This window comes from Leuciscus leuciscus (genome assembly GCF_965113295.1).
Source record: "Leuciscus leuciscus genome assembly, chromosome: 14".
Taxonomy (NCBI): Eukaryota; Metazoa; Chordata; class Actinopteri; order Cypriniformes; family Leuciscidae; genus Leuciscus; species Leuciscus leuciscus.
This window is the reverse complement of record NC_138738.1, coordinates 13615677-13632008: the sequence shown is the minus strand read 5'-3', so window position 1 is coordinate 13632008 and position 16332 is coordinate 13615677. Positions and strand designations below refer to the sequence as shown.

The window sequence follows — 16332 nt, the reverse complement described above, 5'->3', positions numbered from 1 at the left end:
ACATGACCACATATGTTTTGCCAATGTTATTTTCCATTCTATTTATATGATGTAGCTATTAACAATTTGATATTATGAGACCAACAATTAGTGTAGTCTTAAAAAAAAATTCCTTATATTCCCATTTAAGACATTCTACTGCTATTTAAAGAACTTTTATCTATATTTAAACTTTGCAGAGACATATTCATGCTTAAATATATAAAGGAATAAGAAAATGAACAGTCTAAAAATGCCCACAAAATGATAAAGATAAGAAATAAGATAAAAAAGACGACAGAAGAGAATTAAATAAACTGAGAAATGTCTCTAAATAATTGTGTTTTGAGATACCTTTTGAAAGTGAGTTGGATGGTTCCACTTTCTTATCTCTTCAAACAGAAAACGAACTGTCCACACCCTTTCTGCTGCCTTATAGCCATGCAGTAAACACTTGGGATGTGTAGATAAGAGTAGAGCAACACATATATTTATATTTTCTTCTGGGAACACATTCTGAAAAGTAATTCAGCTTCAATAGAGATGAGCAGGTAAGTGTAATTATTTTACAAAAACAGGTCAGGAATATAACAGAAAAAAAAAAATGCTTGCTAGTTTTCAGTATTGTGAAGGAGAGCAAACATTTTAGTTTTTCAGACAATAATTTTATTTGTATGCATTATTTATAAATAATATATATATATATATATATATATATATATAATTTTGATTTGGTGTAAATTCAGTGACTTGTAAGCAGTAAGATATTTCTTTATTTGTTTGTTTGTTTATGAAATGATTGTTTTTTATGTATTCATTTATTTCAAAGGGATGGTTCTCCCAAAAAAATTTCTGTCATTATTTACTCACCCATCAAGTTGTTCTAAACATGCATGAAGTTATTTCTTCTGTTGAACATAAAGGAAGATATTATGATGAAATTTGGTAACCAAACAGTTGATAGTCCCCATTGACTTCCACAGTATAGAAATAAAATAAAAAATACTATGGAAGTCAATAGGGGACCAGAAACTGTTTGCTTACCCACATTCTACAAAATATATAATTATGTTTCACACACAAAAAAAAAAAAAGAAAAAAAAAAAGGTTTGTTACAACTTAAAATAATAAGTAAATAATGACCGGATTTTCATTTTTTGGATGACCTTACCACGCAACTAAAGTGTTGCAATGGAATTTGTACTTGTCTTCTGTGAACAGTAAGCCCTGCCTTCTTTGATTTGATTTGCCACCTCAATCATTCTGACATTGAAGAGCACTGTTAGGCCCCGATCACACCTGATGCGTTTTTTTGCTGTGAGAGGTGCCTTTTTTCAATTGGTTTCCAAAAGACAGCTGGGGCAGAGCAGCCTAAAAATTTAGTGCAGCAGAGCAGCATTAATAACCAAATCAGATCAAAAGAATCAAATATTGTGTGAGAAAATGTGTCTGTTTCTAATTATTAAGGGGGACTTGTCCCCCTCAGTGTCTGTGGTTACGGCCCTGTGTCCCTGAGTCATGGGAACATAATTTATCTTAGTTAGGCCTATTTGAGATTTTCAGGCTATACAGGTTGCTTTGTATGGCTTGGCTTTGAACTAAAAACTAAATTTGGTGTTACTGTTTTGTTCTTCAACAGGCATATCCATTTAAAAAGTGCACTAGTATTCATTTACATACTTGTGCACTTGCACTGGAGCTGCACTGTAGATATATGTCAACCAGGTGAAGACTGCAAAAATAAAGACGTGTATGACAAAACTGTGACAGCAATCCCCGAAAAATTTAAAGATGGAGCCACTGAAATATTTTTTGTAAACAGTCAGATTCCTGTCATACCAAAAGGAGCTCTTTCTAAAAACCCTCAAATAAAGAAAATTGAATTTCTCAGTACTTCAACTACGTCCATAGAGGTCGGAGCCTTTGAGGGTTTGCCTGATGTCACAACCATTGAGATATCTGGCACAAATGTGACATCATTACCTGTGGGTGTTTTTAAGGATCTCAGCAACCTTGAAAAACTTGTTCTAAAAAATAACAAAATTCATAGCCTTAAAAATGGGTTATTTGATTATTTAAAAACGCTTCAAGAACTAAGTCTACTTTCGAATGAGATTAGCTCTATTGAGGAGGGGACATTTGACAGTTTAGAGAATCTCACACTTCTTCATCTTGCAAGGAACAACCTTAGTTCTGTATCGGCATCTCTTTTTTCCAAACTTAAGAACTTGCAAATTTTCAGGCTTTATGAGAACCAGCTGACCACTATGCCTGATGGGATTTTTGATTCTCTCCCTGATCTGAGAGAGATAGCCTTGCAAGGCAACAAAATCTCATTTATAAAATCTGATTTATTTCCACACAAAAGTAAATTATCCAAACTCTTTCTGGACCACAATCTTTTGACTGAACTGCAGCAAGATCTTTTTGTTGGTTTCTCTTCATTAAAGACTCTAACTCTGCATAACAATCAACTTATAAGTCTTCCCACTGTCCTTTTTGGAGAAATGCCTAAAATGACTGAACTGAGTCTAAGCCATAACAATCTCACTGACTTACCACATGGAGTTTTCAGCCCACTTAAGAAGCTCAAGAAGTTAGACCTTTCATTGAACCAGTTTTCAATTATATCTGGAGACTTTTTTGAAGGTCTTGAGAAACTGACTGAACTGAATCTTCAAAATAACAATTTAAAGTCATTACAACAAAAGGACTTTGAAAAACTTCAGTCTCTTTCAACACTTAAACTGGGAAATAATAAACTACAAAGCCTCCCTGGAGATGTTTTGGATGCTCTTCCAAAACTCAATAAACTATACCTTTACAAGAACCCATGGCAGTGTGACTGTAACCTTTTGCCATTCTTTGAATGGATAAAGAACAATGAAGACAAGATTAAATCAAAACCTTCAGATGCCTGTGAGTCCCCAAAAGACCTGGAAAATCAATTAATATCCTCTTTAACAGAAGAGCAATTAATATGCCTCACAACTTTACCAACTACCACCACTGTCCTTACAAGTACTGTTCCCATGACCACAGGTGTCTCAACAATAAAGTTAACCTCGACAACAGCAGCACCTACAACAACTACTGCTTTACAAACAACAACCACACCTACTCCAACAACAATTCCAGTAACAACTCAAACAACAACAACCCAGGCAACCACACAAGTCATGACCACAACACCAACTACTCAACTCACAACTTTGCTTCCAACCACAACCACACCAACCACCACTGCTACGACTACAGCTCTGATGACTACATCAGTCCCCACCACGGTATCAATAACTATGCTTCAACCAACAACTGCCCCCTTGACCACTACACCAGAGCTCACCACCACATTTATAACCACAGTACCAACAACAACTGCCCACATGACAACTACACCAGAGCTCACCACCACATTTATAACCACAGTACCAACAACAACTGCCCACATGACAACTACACCAGAGCTCACCACCACATTTATAACCACAGTACCATCAACAACTGCCCATTTGACGACTGCATTGATTCCCACCACATCGACAGTTCAAACAACAATTACGACGACTTCAGCAACTACAGCTATATTAATCACCACCACTATTACAAGTCAAAAAGCACCCAGCACGACTACAAGGACAACAGAAGCTTTTCTCACCACGCATAGCAGTTTCATCTGCACTGGCTCTCCTCAGCCTACTCTCTCAAGACCTACTCTCATCCACAAGTACTCATCATGCAAAGAACTGATGATATATTACACTACATTGCTGCTGGTGGAAATCTGCTGTACTGTGGTGCTGGCCAAATTCTCTTATTCACTATATTGTTCTCTGGAGCAAAAGGAGAAACTGCACACCCAGGTCAACTTGACTCACTTTTCCTATACTAAGTCCATTATACTCAGACCAGTCGATGAGACAGAGACTATTGCTCTGTGATTTTTTTTTTTCTCTTTCACTTGAACTTAGAAGCAATGAGTTTCCAAACAGCATCTATCATTGAAGCTGAAGACATAATGTCTTTATTGCCTTTATTTCATAACCATGTAGCCTGAATACAATGATTATATTATGAGCATAACAATTTAGGTGAAGAGTTTACATTTCAAAATTATTTTTATTATATTACTGTATTTGGGATGCCACCCTTTGACAGCAGTAATCAAACTGCATGAACTTCACAAGTTTGCGTAAAACCTGGGTATTTTTGGAACATCAGACTTTTCAGACAAGGGAGTTACATGGTCAGTGTTAAAAATATGGCTGATTATTTTTAGGTTTCAGATGTTTGGACACACTGTGTGTGTGTGTGTGTGTGTGTGTGTGTGTGTGTGTGTGTGTGTGTGTGTGTGTGTGTGTGTGTGTGTGTGTGTGTGTGTGTGTGTGTGTGTGTGTGTGTGTGTGTGTGTGTGTGTGTGTGTGTGTGTGTGTGTATTAGAGAGCAAAAGAAAGCTATTTTGACCAGATTCTTTTGAGGTAGCTTAAAAACAAGGTATAGGCCTGATTGGCTGAATGTAAACTTAATGGCATGAAATGCAAATATTTGTCAAGATGTATACCCTACTTATGAATTGTATACTCAATCATTTTAGGCATTTAGTAAATTACACACACACACACACACACACACATATTATATATAAATTAATTTTGTATGAATTTTTATATGATGATGATGATGAATTTAGTTTTTTATGTGTACTAAATGTAATATAAAGGAAGTAAAATTGTGTTATGATGTTAGCATGTTATGGTGTCTTATGTGTCCATTGTTGCATTTCTTTAGGCCTACCCATAACCGATTATCTTTGACAAAAGGACAACCCACAATGCCTTAAAAATGAATATATTAGTATCAAATAGCTAGGGACAATCCATGGCTAGGTGTACATTACATGATTTTAATGCATAATGTGGAGGCAAAAAAATGTATAGAATCAAATCAAATCAGATCAAATAAAAACACCAGAGGAATTATGGTAAACACAAAAGCTCACGTGTGATGAACGCACAATTTTTTTACTTTTTTAATTCATTTTATAACTATCATATATCTCTTTTAATTTCTTTTATAACTGTTTTAATTTCCCTTGCTTTTATTTTGTGATTATTTTAATTCCTTTCTGTAAAGCACTTTGAATTGCCATAGTGTATGAAATGTGCTATATAAATAAACTTGCCTTGCCTTGCCTACAAGCTTCCGTGTTTATATGTTATGTGTTCAGTATATGGTTGTAACTCTAAACCTCCCAGGTTATATAAATAATATCCTAATTTGTGTTTCAAAGATTGGAACAACATGAGTATGAGTAAGAATGACGTTTTTTTTTTTTTTTTTGGTGAACTAATTGTGTCCAAACTTTTAACTTGTAGTGTACATATTTTACAATGGAGCACAAACGTACTACAAACATGTGAGATGAGTTAGTTCACACCCTTTGAACTGCAGGCTGGGGCATCTCATCTGTTGGCTACTATTAAGCAATTATTTGTAGTTTATTTATCAAATGTAAGCAATCTTGATTAAGTATCCTTTGAAGAAAAGCTGTATAGGCATACTTGGTCACATCATATTAGAGAGCTAAAGAAAGCTATTATGACCAGATTGCTTTTGAGGGCCATAAAGACAAGAGGCTAAACAAGAAGAGGAAGGCTACAATGAGGCATAGGCCTCAATGGCTGAATGCAAACTTAATTACATAAAATACAAATATTTGGCTAGATGTATACTTATGAATTGTATACCACATCATTTTAGGCATTTAGTAAATTACACTAATTGGACTTTTAAGTGTTGTTTTGAGAGCAGTTTTTTATTTATGCAAGCAAATGTAACTGAGCACAATATTATTGATTTAGAATAAAGTCACTTCAGAAGACAACAAATTCCACAAATTAGCATGAAAGTATTTTCTGGGACGAGTTTTCAGGCAGGAAGTGAAAGGCTCTTATTCAAAACAGAAATCAGTGCTTCACATTGTCAACCACTAGGGACCAGTGTTGCCACATTAATTCCGCTTTGCTCTAGTTTTGATCATTTGTGGCCTCTTCAACCAGATTCACAAACCAACAGTAAAAAAAAAAAATCCTGCATATAGTGGTTTATTTTTTTGTATTTTTTTTTAAATGAAAAAAGCCCTCTCTGTAAAGACAGAGCGTTAATATGAACATAAGTGGAATATTTGTGCCATATTCCCATAATGCGTTTTTTAAACGCACCACTAGATGGCGATGTGATAAGTGCTCGACAGTCGGCAGGCTTGGCAATACAACTCACATTAATCTAAATACTTTAAGCTAAAATGTACTCAAATTGCAGACACAGATGTGGTAAATAGAATTAAGATAACAAAAGTCATTTGCCATCGTTGTTTACAAAGCAAACAAACAGCTCAACACTTTCTACACCTGCATGACGACTGAATTTTTGAAGAAGCTTTAGAAAAGTGATTCTCTGGATGTTAGACGGGTGAGTGGTTGTTCCCAAACAATTATTTTAAAAAACCTTGCTTGTAAAGGCTCTATGCATCAGGACTATTAATGTGTCAAATGTTCAGTAGTTTGAAACCTCAAATATATATTTGATAGAACAGTGGTTGCCCAAGGCAATGGGGTTTTTAATGTTTCATGCATATTCATAATGAATATGCATAATTGATCTTTGTACTGTTCTATCTATACTTGAATGTACTATTTAAATGGTGATAGTATACTGTAAATGACTTGTTTTTAGTAGGCCTAGTGGCCTACCTTAAAGGGATAGTTCACCCAAAAATGAAAATTCTGTCATCATTTACTCACCTGTATGAGTTTCTGTGTTCTGTTGAGCACAAAGAAGATAATTAAAAAACATGTTGATAATTGAACAGTTGACGGTAGCCATTGACTTTCATAGTAGGAAAAAAAAAATACCGTCAACTGTCTGCAACATTTTATAAAATATCTTCTTGTGTGTTCAACAGAAGAAAGAACTTCATACAGGTTTGGAACAACATGAGGGTGAGTAAATGATGACGAAATTTATATTTTTGGGTAAACTATCCCTTTAAATAGGTAGATTAATTTTGTGGCTTCCCCATGATGCACACAATCAAAATAATTGTTTCATATGTAGGATTATGTTTAAGAATAGTGTGTATAACATCTGGCCAGTCTGGGATATTACTAAAATAAAATGTTTGACACTTAAATGTGTCATGAGCCCTCATAGATTGAGGGGAACAACGTTACATTCAGTGACGCTGTTCCAGTTCCAGAGAGACCATATAGAATTGCCATGGTGATGTATGGTGGTATTTTGCAGCCATGGTGATGGCTATATAATGCATATATTTTATCTAGCCATGGTGAAATTAAATGAAAAGAAAAAAAGCTTTAGACTCTCAGCTCCATCGCAGTTTTGTTTTTTATGATGCAAATCACACTGACAAAGAAGCATTTCAGATGCAAAACATAAATTGATTAATTGAATTATTTCAGAGGTTTCAATTTAAAGAAAAGGAATGAAGCTCTCAGAATCTCTCAGGAGGACTTCTGAATATTCAGGAAAGAACCTTGTGATAACTTGGATTTTAAGGACATTTGTTTGTTTTTATTTGTTTGCAGATGTTTGTGTTCTTTTTTCAAAATTTGGGAATATTAAATGCAATTTGACCAACTGAAAAAATAAATTAAAAAAATATTCATAACATAACACACAATTTCAGCATGTTGCATGAATTGAATATATCATTGAACAGCAAAAAATCTGACAAAATAGTAAACATTTACATTTGGCTTACATGAACCAAGACCAAAAGAAGAAGGAAAACAGAAAAAGAAATGTGTTTCAAACAGACTGCCCAATTAACCAATTACCAGGCCTAATTGCAGTCTCCTGAGGAGAGGTTAAGAAGTGAGAGCAGAGTCTCTCTCGTTCTCCGCCACCGTGCCCGAGGCCTAATCAAGTTATCATATCAACAAATCTCTCATCAGGGGCCCATGTCTGACAGCAGCAAAAAGAGAGGCCATTCGACGCCTAATTTCCAGCAGCAGGGCGCTGGGTCTCGCCTGCCAGGCGGGTTGAAAAGTACCTGCAGACCCCAGTCGAGCTGCGCTCACCATCCCGCTGGGAGAGCACTCAAGCTGGGGTGCAATAGAGCGCTCTCTCCCTGTGTCTCGACTGGAAGGGGGGGGTAGTAGCATCATAGAGAGATAGAGGAACGTTATTTGGAAACGTACACAAAGAACAGGGGCAGACAATGCAGTGATCATGCAGAGTGTTGAAGGGAATTGAGGGACCTCCCGTGGCCGCGAGAGGGGCTTTAGGGTCAGAGTTTTTAGGGCTGGAGTGGTGCATCTCTGAAGAGGTTAATGTACTTGTTGTGTGGGGTCAGGGTGCAGGCTTCACGGCAGTACATCACCAATGACAGCCCCTCAGAGCCATGACTGAAGCTGAAGGCTCTGATCTGGGATAAGAAGGCTTGTTTTGAAGTCTATTGTATTGTAACCCTGGGGTCAGATCATAAAATGTGTGGTCAGAATGATTTCGTGGACTAGAAGAAGACGGTCATTTGGAATATGGCACTGGCAGACTTGTAATTATATGTCTCCTTTTTATATTATAGGGAATATAAAAATATTGGTTAGCCATGAATCAAATGGTAAATACGTGGCTTTATGACTATTATGCAGAATTGCAGCTGGCAATTTATACACTCTTAGACATGTGCGATGACTGATTATTCAGCCAAAGTTAAGCTGTGTGATTCATTCGCTGGCTTTCACTGAGATGTTTATGTTCTGCTGGCTGATGAGCCATGTGGGCATGAAGTTTGGATCTCCCGGTGCTAAAACGCGATGTCAAGATAAGAAGGTGAAGGAGAGATCTGGCTTAAAGCATGACTGAATGTTTGACATACTCTGTCTTCAGGCATCCAGTCCCATGATGAAACGGCATAGATGTGCAATGCACACACAGTGTTTCACATATTATAAAAAAAAACTGCAGGAGCGGAAAAAAAATAGCAGTAATGTCTCAGTGGATTGTCCTGTTCATTGTCAGCAGTGTTGAGAAAGGTACTTTAAAACTGTATCTTGTCAAGCTATATATATATATATATATATATATTCATAATATAAAGTACTTGAGAAAGTTGTTAGCTGTTAACTACAAACTACTAATAAGATACTTTTAACTTACAAGCTACTATAATTTGCTAACTACTTTTAAACTACGGGGGAACAGATCATTTTACACTAGTAATAAAGCATGAAAACATCATAAATTATACCTGGGGTTTTCAAACTGTGGACTGTTTTGGGGGTCTATTGTGGATGGAAAAGATGTAAAATCACTTGACTGCCGAATTTAGTACTAAATGATATTGCTGTTTCACTTTGCTTTTCTAAAGGCGGTTCAAACTTCATAAAATCATGATTATTCCATTGGCAACCCTAGTTTTTATTTTATTTTTATTGTAAAGGTTTATACATCTATTAATTGAATAGTGAGTAGAAAAATACATTGTCAACTTAATACAAAGTTATCTATATATATATATTTATTTTTTATTAATACAAACAGAACATGTAAAATGGCACAAAACGTTTGTTATGAGTGGGACTGAAATGAATGGTTAATAGTAACTCATACTAACTCGTGCAAGACTCCATGTTGTTTATGTGATCTCAGCAAGGTTATCCCCATTTTAGGGGACCCAATTCAGGTTAAGCAGTTTTTCTGTCACACTTATTTGCATCTGAGTGTACATCATTTTAAACATTTTTGCTATAAATGTTTTAATGAATAAAAAGAAAATTGTTTCTGTGTTACTGCAAAGACTGCTCTGGAAAATGTACTTTTTGGCAACATTAAATCCACTTTTTACTTGTTCTTTAGACTCAATAAGGAATATATGCAGATACCCCATGAGTTGTTTTGTTTTTGGACATGTTGAAAAGGCCAAATTGGACAATTGAATGGAATCAGTCTTTCTGGACAAATTCCACTTAGTGTTAAGAGCCTCTTTTCTTGGTGATGTTTCTCTAGTTCTCATCTCCTCTTGACCAGATGCTCTGAAAGGGATAGGGCAGGTATGGTGAAAGCCCAGTGGGGGATTGCAGAAGTGGGGTGACCCTTAACCCTAGCGCTCACATTATTCTTGTTGGACGGAGGCCACTGAGGCAGCCGGGGCTGCCTGCTGATCCCCACAATACAGCCTTTTCCCCAGGCCATGGTTGGCAGAAAGACCCCCTGGAGCTCTAGTCACCATCTAAAGGCCTTTCAGCACGGTCCGGCTGGCCAGGGCCAAGTACCAGAGTGGAGGGGGGAATGGCAGAAAGCAAGAGAGGGAGAAAAAAATACAATAACGAAAGAAAGTGAACGGAAACAATGGGCTTTAGAGTCCATCTTAACCTACCACAACAGTGTCAACATCTGTGGTTCCTTCTATGCTCTGCTCAACGGATATAATCTATGGCAAAGAAAGCCTGATACCGTGGCTTCCGCTGTGAAAAAGGATACAGTTTTTTTTTTTTTTTCCTTTTTTTTTTTTTTTGTCATTCAGAAAAAGTTTTCAAAAGCCTTTCCAACATGGCCTTTCAAGAGCAGTTAAACCACACTGTGATGTACACCACAGATTGCAGTTTTAAAGCAGAGCACACAATGGCAAAAGTTCACAGGCTGGTTGGGGGAGATTTATGTCCACATTTATCAAGCAAGGTGATTTGAAGTCTTTCAGGACGCTCGCGATGGTTTTGAGTCGTCTGTGGCCTTGGAAGTGCACCACATGGTTTGTGTGATTGTAAACAGGGCACATGCAAAGCCCAGACACGTAGGAGTGAATTCTCACTGGGTGTTTGGGAGGGAGGCTGTCACTGCTTCTTTCTTTCTCCTTCACTCAGACGCTTCTCTGCCTCTTTATTGCGGTACATTCCAGCCACAGGACGTGCTGCACATAAAGAGTCACTTCATGTCGCTGACGTCACCGTGAAAGGAATCATTGAGTGTCATGACCAGTTTAGATCCCACCCTAATTTATCAGTTACCACCAATTGGCCCTAACAGGGAGCCTGTGAAGATCCAGGTGCTTATCATTATTTCAGCTTTTTTGTGCTTGAAAGAAACTGGCAGGATATGCAATGATGTGGGCAGATATGTGCAGAGAAAGACACTTGTGTTGATCTAGTGGCGTACGACTGGATTTCATTTACTTTAAATTGCAAATTGAAGCTTTTTTACATAGATTCAGACACAGTTTAAAGGGAAGCATACAGTTATGTGTGTTCTGTGACAGATACGTCATACAAACACTAGGGCTTTTGCATACACACTGTCTTTCAGTATTGTTCAACACATCATGGTGTTCATCTTAAGAAATGATATGTTTATGCTCATTATTTAGAAAATATATAGCCTAATGCTTTAAAACTTTTGCATTAAGCATCATGATGTCAGCAGTCACTATCCATGTCATATATTGTGTCACTCAAGTCAGATACAGTTAATCTAGAACTTCAACTAGTTGCGTTCATAACATCTATGCTGTACATTGATTAAAAAAAAATGCATTCCTAAAACTTAAATTTCATCTCAGATTCCTATTTTTCAGAAAACATAGTTTTTTGAAAGAAATAGCACGTACACATTATAATATTTCACAATCTTGGCTTTTCTTTCGCATTTGTTTATGTTTTGTTTTTTCTACATTTGTTCAAATAAATTCAACAACATTAACAAATCTTACCGACCCCAAACTTTTGAATGGTACTGTGTATATATACCCACATAAACTGGTACTGTTTATGTGTATATGCTTATATACCTTGCAAACTTTACTTTAGTCTGTTTTTGAGATCTGATTGAAATGTGTTTCTTAAACAAGAAATTCCTATGACATTTTTATTGATCACATCCTGAGATATGTTTCCATAAATACCAAGGTAGGGCAAAAATACAAAACCCTTGCCACTCAACTCTCTTCTTGTTGTAAGAGCGGACCTCTCGAAAAGTGAAAATCCTGCTCAGTCAAGCATGAGCATTCAAGCCCTTTTGGTGGTCGCTGTTGTGGCGTCCTTTAGCATGTTAGTGAACCAGGCCATAATGTTCATTACTCTGTCCCCACGAGGGTGAACCAGCTTACCTTTGTCCACTCCAAAAAGCGAGACTACAATTAGAGATGGCTGACCTGAAGCCAATGTTAGGTTAGGTGAGAGGGGGTGAGGGAGACCCTCTCAAACGATAATCTCTTGTATTGCTCTCCCCATGGAGCTCTTCATGTTCACTTCTCTATCAGGCGGATAACAACAGCTGTAAGCTCCTTATTGCTGAATTACAATTATTGGAGGAGAATCACATCCACTCTGACAAGGGGAGGCTCTCTGTAGTAGTGACCCCCTCTTCAGTCACAGCCACTCCTGATGAAGTGCCTTTAATGCACATATAATGAATGTTTCATTGAGCTTCAATGGCTTTTCATCAAGGAGTTACTTATGACTGTGTTTTTAATGCATTTCTGCTCAGAGGGTTAACAAAATTACTAATCCTTTTCTCTACGCAGCAGTACTAAAATCTATTGTAAAACACAAAGAATTCTGGGTAGTGGTAAGCAGGAACAAATTGCAGAGCATATTCATTGAGTGAGTAAACATGAGGACTATCTGGGGTTTGAGAAGGCAAATCAGGCAAATGTTGTGGTCTTGTTAATTCTCTGTTGCCCTAAGACTCACATAAATTCTCACAATTTCCTGTCTATACCATCATTCACTCACCGGCTTGCTCATTAATTTAAGTCTGGGACCACTAACTGTCTCTTTGTGTGCCTCTAAACCTGAGATTTTGTTTTACTATAAAAATAAATAAATACAAATAAAATCTCTTTACCACCGTATGTGAACATAGATGTCAAATCCTTTTTATAACAAGTTCTAACCATTCAACTCTTTTTCTCTCAGAAACAAAGCTTGGTTAATAGATGTACAGTATGTTTATCTCTCTTTTACTTTGATTTGTTGTAGTGTTGGTAAAAGGGTAGCTCACCCTATTCATTCTTTTCAGCCCATCAAAGTTAAATTGTACTGCTAGTGTTGTTAGTAGAGCAATTATAGCAATTTCTGTACAATTAGTCAAAACAGTCATTACATCTGGTAAAGATTTAAATGAAAGGGCAAAAGTTGATGTATGTGGTTCTCTCTGTGTTTTTTTTTTTTTTACTGGAGAAAGTACTAAGTACTGAGGAGAAACAATACTGCTGGAGTTGGTGAGAAAAATAAATGGATATGTTTAGTGCATTCATGTTATGTAACCCAGGCTGTATGGTTCTATAGCATCAAAATGAGAGCTAAATTAGCACCTCTGTAACATAAATTCTTTAAGATGCCCCTTTCTTTCTCTACTTTAGTTGACTGCAATGGACGAATTATGCTGTACAAGCTGCCTTGTAAGGCAAGTTATGATGAAAAACATGTAGTTTATGGAAAGAAAGAATATTTTGAACTATATCTAACATTTTTGTCATACATTTGAATAGAATTTGAATATTTAAAGTGCAGATAATCCATGTAAAACACGAGGGAAAGGCACTTCTATATGTCAACTAAAGACAGTAAAATTAATTAACTGAAATTTGGCTTAACCCATTGTTAAGTGTTTTCTTTTGTATGTACAAAACCAAGCACTTTTATTTCATTTAAAGAGCGAATGACTGCTACTGAACAGCTTGTTTTTATACATTGAGAGGCTTCTGTCTTTGTCTTCATTGAGTCTGTTGATATGGTGAATCATTAGGCCTGGTGCCTTTCCTTTGATGGTCTGTTTTCCTTTTTTTTTTCATCTGATCCAAAATATCTAAGGAAAGAGAGAACCCATTTTCCGTCGCAACCCTTTATGCCGTCAGTGAAGTGAAGAGCGCCGACAATAGGAAATTGGCAGATGCTGGTCATGCCACTCAAACATCAATGCAAAAAGATGATTCATGCCTGTGGTATCTTTATATCAGAAAGGACCATTGCGAGGTTAGTCCCGCTCAGATGCCCCTAAACTGAATGCGTGTGTTTTCCCTCTCTAATTTATTTTTATATATCTTTTCTCTGTTAATTGCAAGGCGTTGATTCTTTAATAGGATTGTCAACCACCAAGGAGTACAGGCTTTAAAGAAATGCTTTCCAGTTGAAATGTGCCTTTGAGCGCTGATTTTCCAGGGCTTTCTTGCTTCACTTTTAAGCTCGATCCAATTCGCAAGCTCTTTCAGTGTAACTGGGATACAAATCCATGCCATTGCAGCTATCAGAGGCCCGCAATGAGCATGAAAAAGTGGCATTACATCTTGCTCTTTTCGTAGGGGCCTTTTTGGCTTATTCCAGAGTGGAGGGCCCATCCATTGCAATGCAGCCCCTCGTCAGTCTGCCAAGAGTCTCCGTTACTGGGATTCGTCATAGAGGAGTCGCAAAATCTCAGGCGAGACAATGCTAGCGGCCATCATTTTCATACCGCCCAGGCTCTCTCTATCTTATCGCTGAAACGCCTTTGTCATGCTAGCATCTGCCATAGAACTCGCTCCAGGCCAGCCCTTAAAAACATGGGGGAAAACTCTCCACGAGTATCCACCAGGGAGATTTTCTAGTTAGCCAGCATGTCCTCTTTAATTTTTAGCTGTGCAATTCTTCTAGCTGAAGGTTTTGTTTCTAACGAGTGCGGCAATGTATGCGAGCGATAATCATCCCAGCCAAAAGCCGCCGCTATGCCTTGGCTCTCTTCTGAAGCTATGCTACCTCCATCCTCCTGTAGGTTACCACAAAGGAAGCACATTTGCAAACTTCCCCTGCAATTTCCCTCTCTCTTTGTTACAGGAGCGAAAATCACATTCTCTTGCTTCGTAGCAGAACCTGGAGGTTCTTTAGTGATGGTTCAGAAATAGACTGGGCATAAACAGACACAGATGTGGAGGGAACAGAGACCTTCTAGCGGGGAATAGTACCCCATGGCTTCCACTTAAGCTTGTTAAAAGACCACAGTATTAAAATTACTGTATGCATGTAGTGCATCTTAAACTAAATGAAGACAAATGGCTGACCAAAACAAATTCCATCTAAAAATAAACATATTAATAAGGAATTTAAATTGAGCAAACTGAATGCTAAAATTCTGTTTGAGTTTGACTGTAGAGTTAAACAAATTATTTTATTTTTTTAAATCATTAATTGGACAAAGCAAATGGAGCTTTACATGCCTTACGGACAGACGTTTGGATGGATGGATGGATGGATGGATGGATGGATAGATAGAAAGAAACTCATGAATTATATGTGAGCCAGTAATAGGTGAGGCAGTTTTTCAGTTCTAAATTTTGCATAACCATAGTAGTAGCATGTTTTCCATTTGGACCTGACCACTTAAGATGCATGTACAGTATGTGATGGGAGCAGCCATATACTGTATGTCATGTCACGTATCCCAGGGCTCAGAGGGAGACGGCAGATCCTGAGATAAACCAATCCAGTGAGCTGCTTGTGCCAGACATCTCCGATGTGCAACTGAAAAGGGGAAGCCCGTAAAAAATAATGACAATTTACGAGCATATTTTCAAGGGTCTGCAGAGAGGGGAAACTATTTTTTGAGATTTTAATTGAAAGCAGAAGCCCCCCAGGCCTCTATTTAGGCCTCTAAAAGATACAGAAGTTTCTGAACAATATGAAGAACAATCCATGAAAAATGTTTAAGGTCAATATGATTTTTATTATTTATTAATTTTTTAAAGAAATTAATACTTTTATTCAGCATGGATACATTAAATTATTATTTATTTTTTTAAATGACAGTAAAGCTTTTTACATCGTTATACAAAATTGCTATTTCAAAGAAATGCTGTTCTTTTGAACTTTCTGTTCATCAAATAATCCAAAAAAAAATTATAAATAAAAACGTATCACAGTTTCCACAAAACTAAGCAGTGCAATTGTTTTCAACATTGATTTTTCTTGAGCACCAAATCAGCATATTAGAATGATTTCAAGTGACACTGAAGACTGGAGTAATGATGCTGAAATTTCAGCTTTGCCATCACAGAAATAAAGTACTTTTTAAAATGAAGTAAAAAAAATTGTTAAAATTTTGAAATCTGTAGCCTTCGTGAGCATAAGAGATTTTTTTCAAAAACAAAAACAAAATGACTGACCCAAAACTTTTGAACTGTATGCAAATACAGTATAGGTGCGTCCCAATTCGTGTACTTATGCACCATTCTATGCTTTTTTGTAGTATAAATAGTGTGACTAGTGTGTTCACACTGAAAATTTACAAAAAGAAAAAGTGCATTATAAATACCCATATGATGCACTTATTTAGTCCAAAAAAAAACGAAGTGTGGAATGTTGG

The 16332-nt window shown here is 36.9% G+C and overlaps 1 protein-coding gene across 1 annotated transcript; it reads left to right on the top strand.

Annotated features, from left to right (window-relative positions):
• Window positions 1-29: 29 nt before the first annotated feature.
• LOC309474769 (uncharacterized protein) lies at window positions 30-5177 on the top strand. Its single transcript, XM_082137391.1, has 2 exons — window positions 30-530; window positions 1619-5177. Exons 1-2 carry the CDS (start codon window positions 523-525, stop codon window positions 3918-3920), a joined length of 2310 nt encoding a protein of 769 aa, XP_081993517.1. The 5' UTR covers window positions 30-522; the 3' UTR covers window positions 3921-5177.
• The last annotated feature ends 11155 nt before the right edge of the window (window positions 5178-16332 follow it).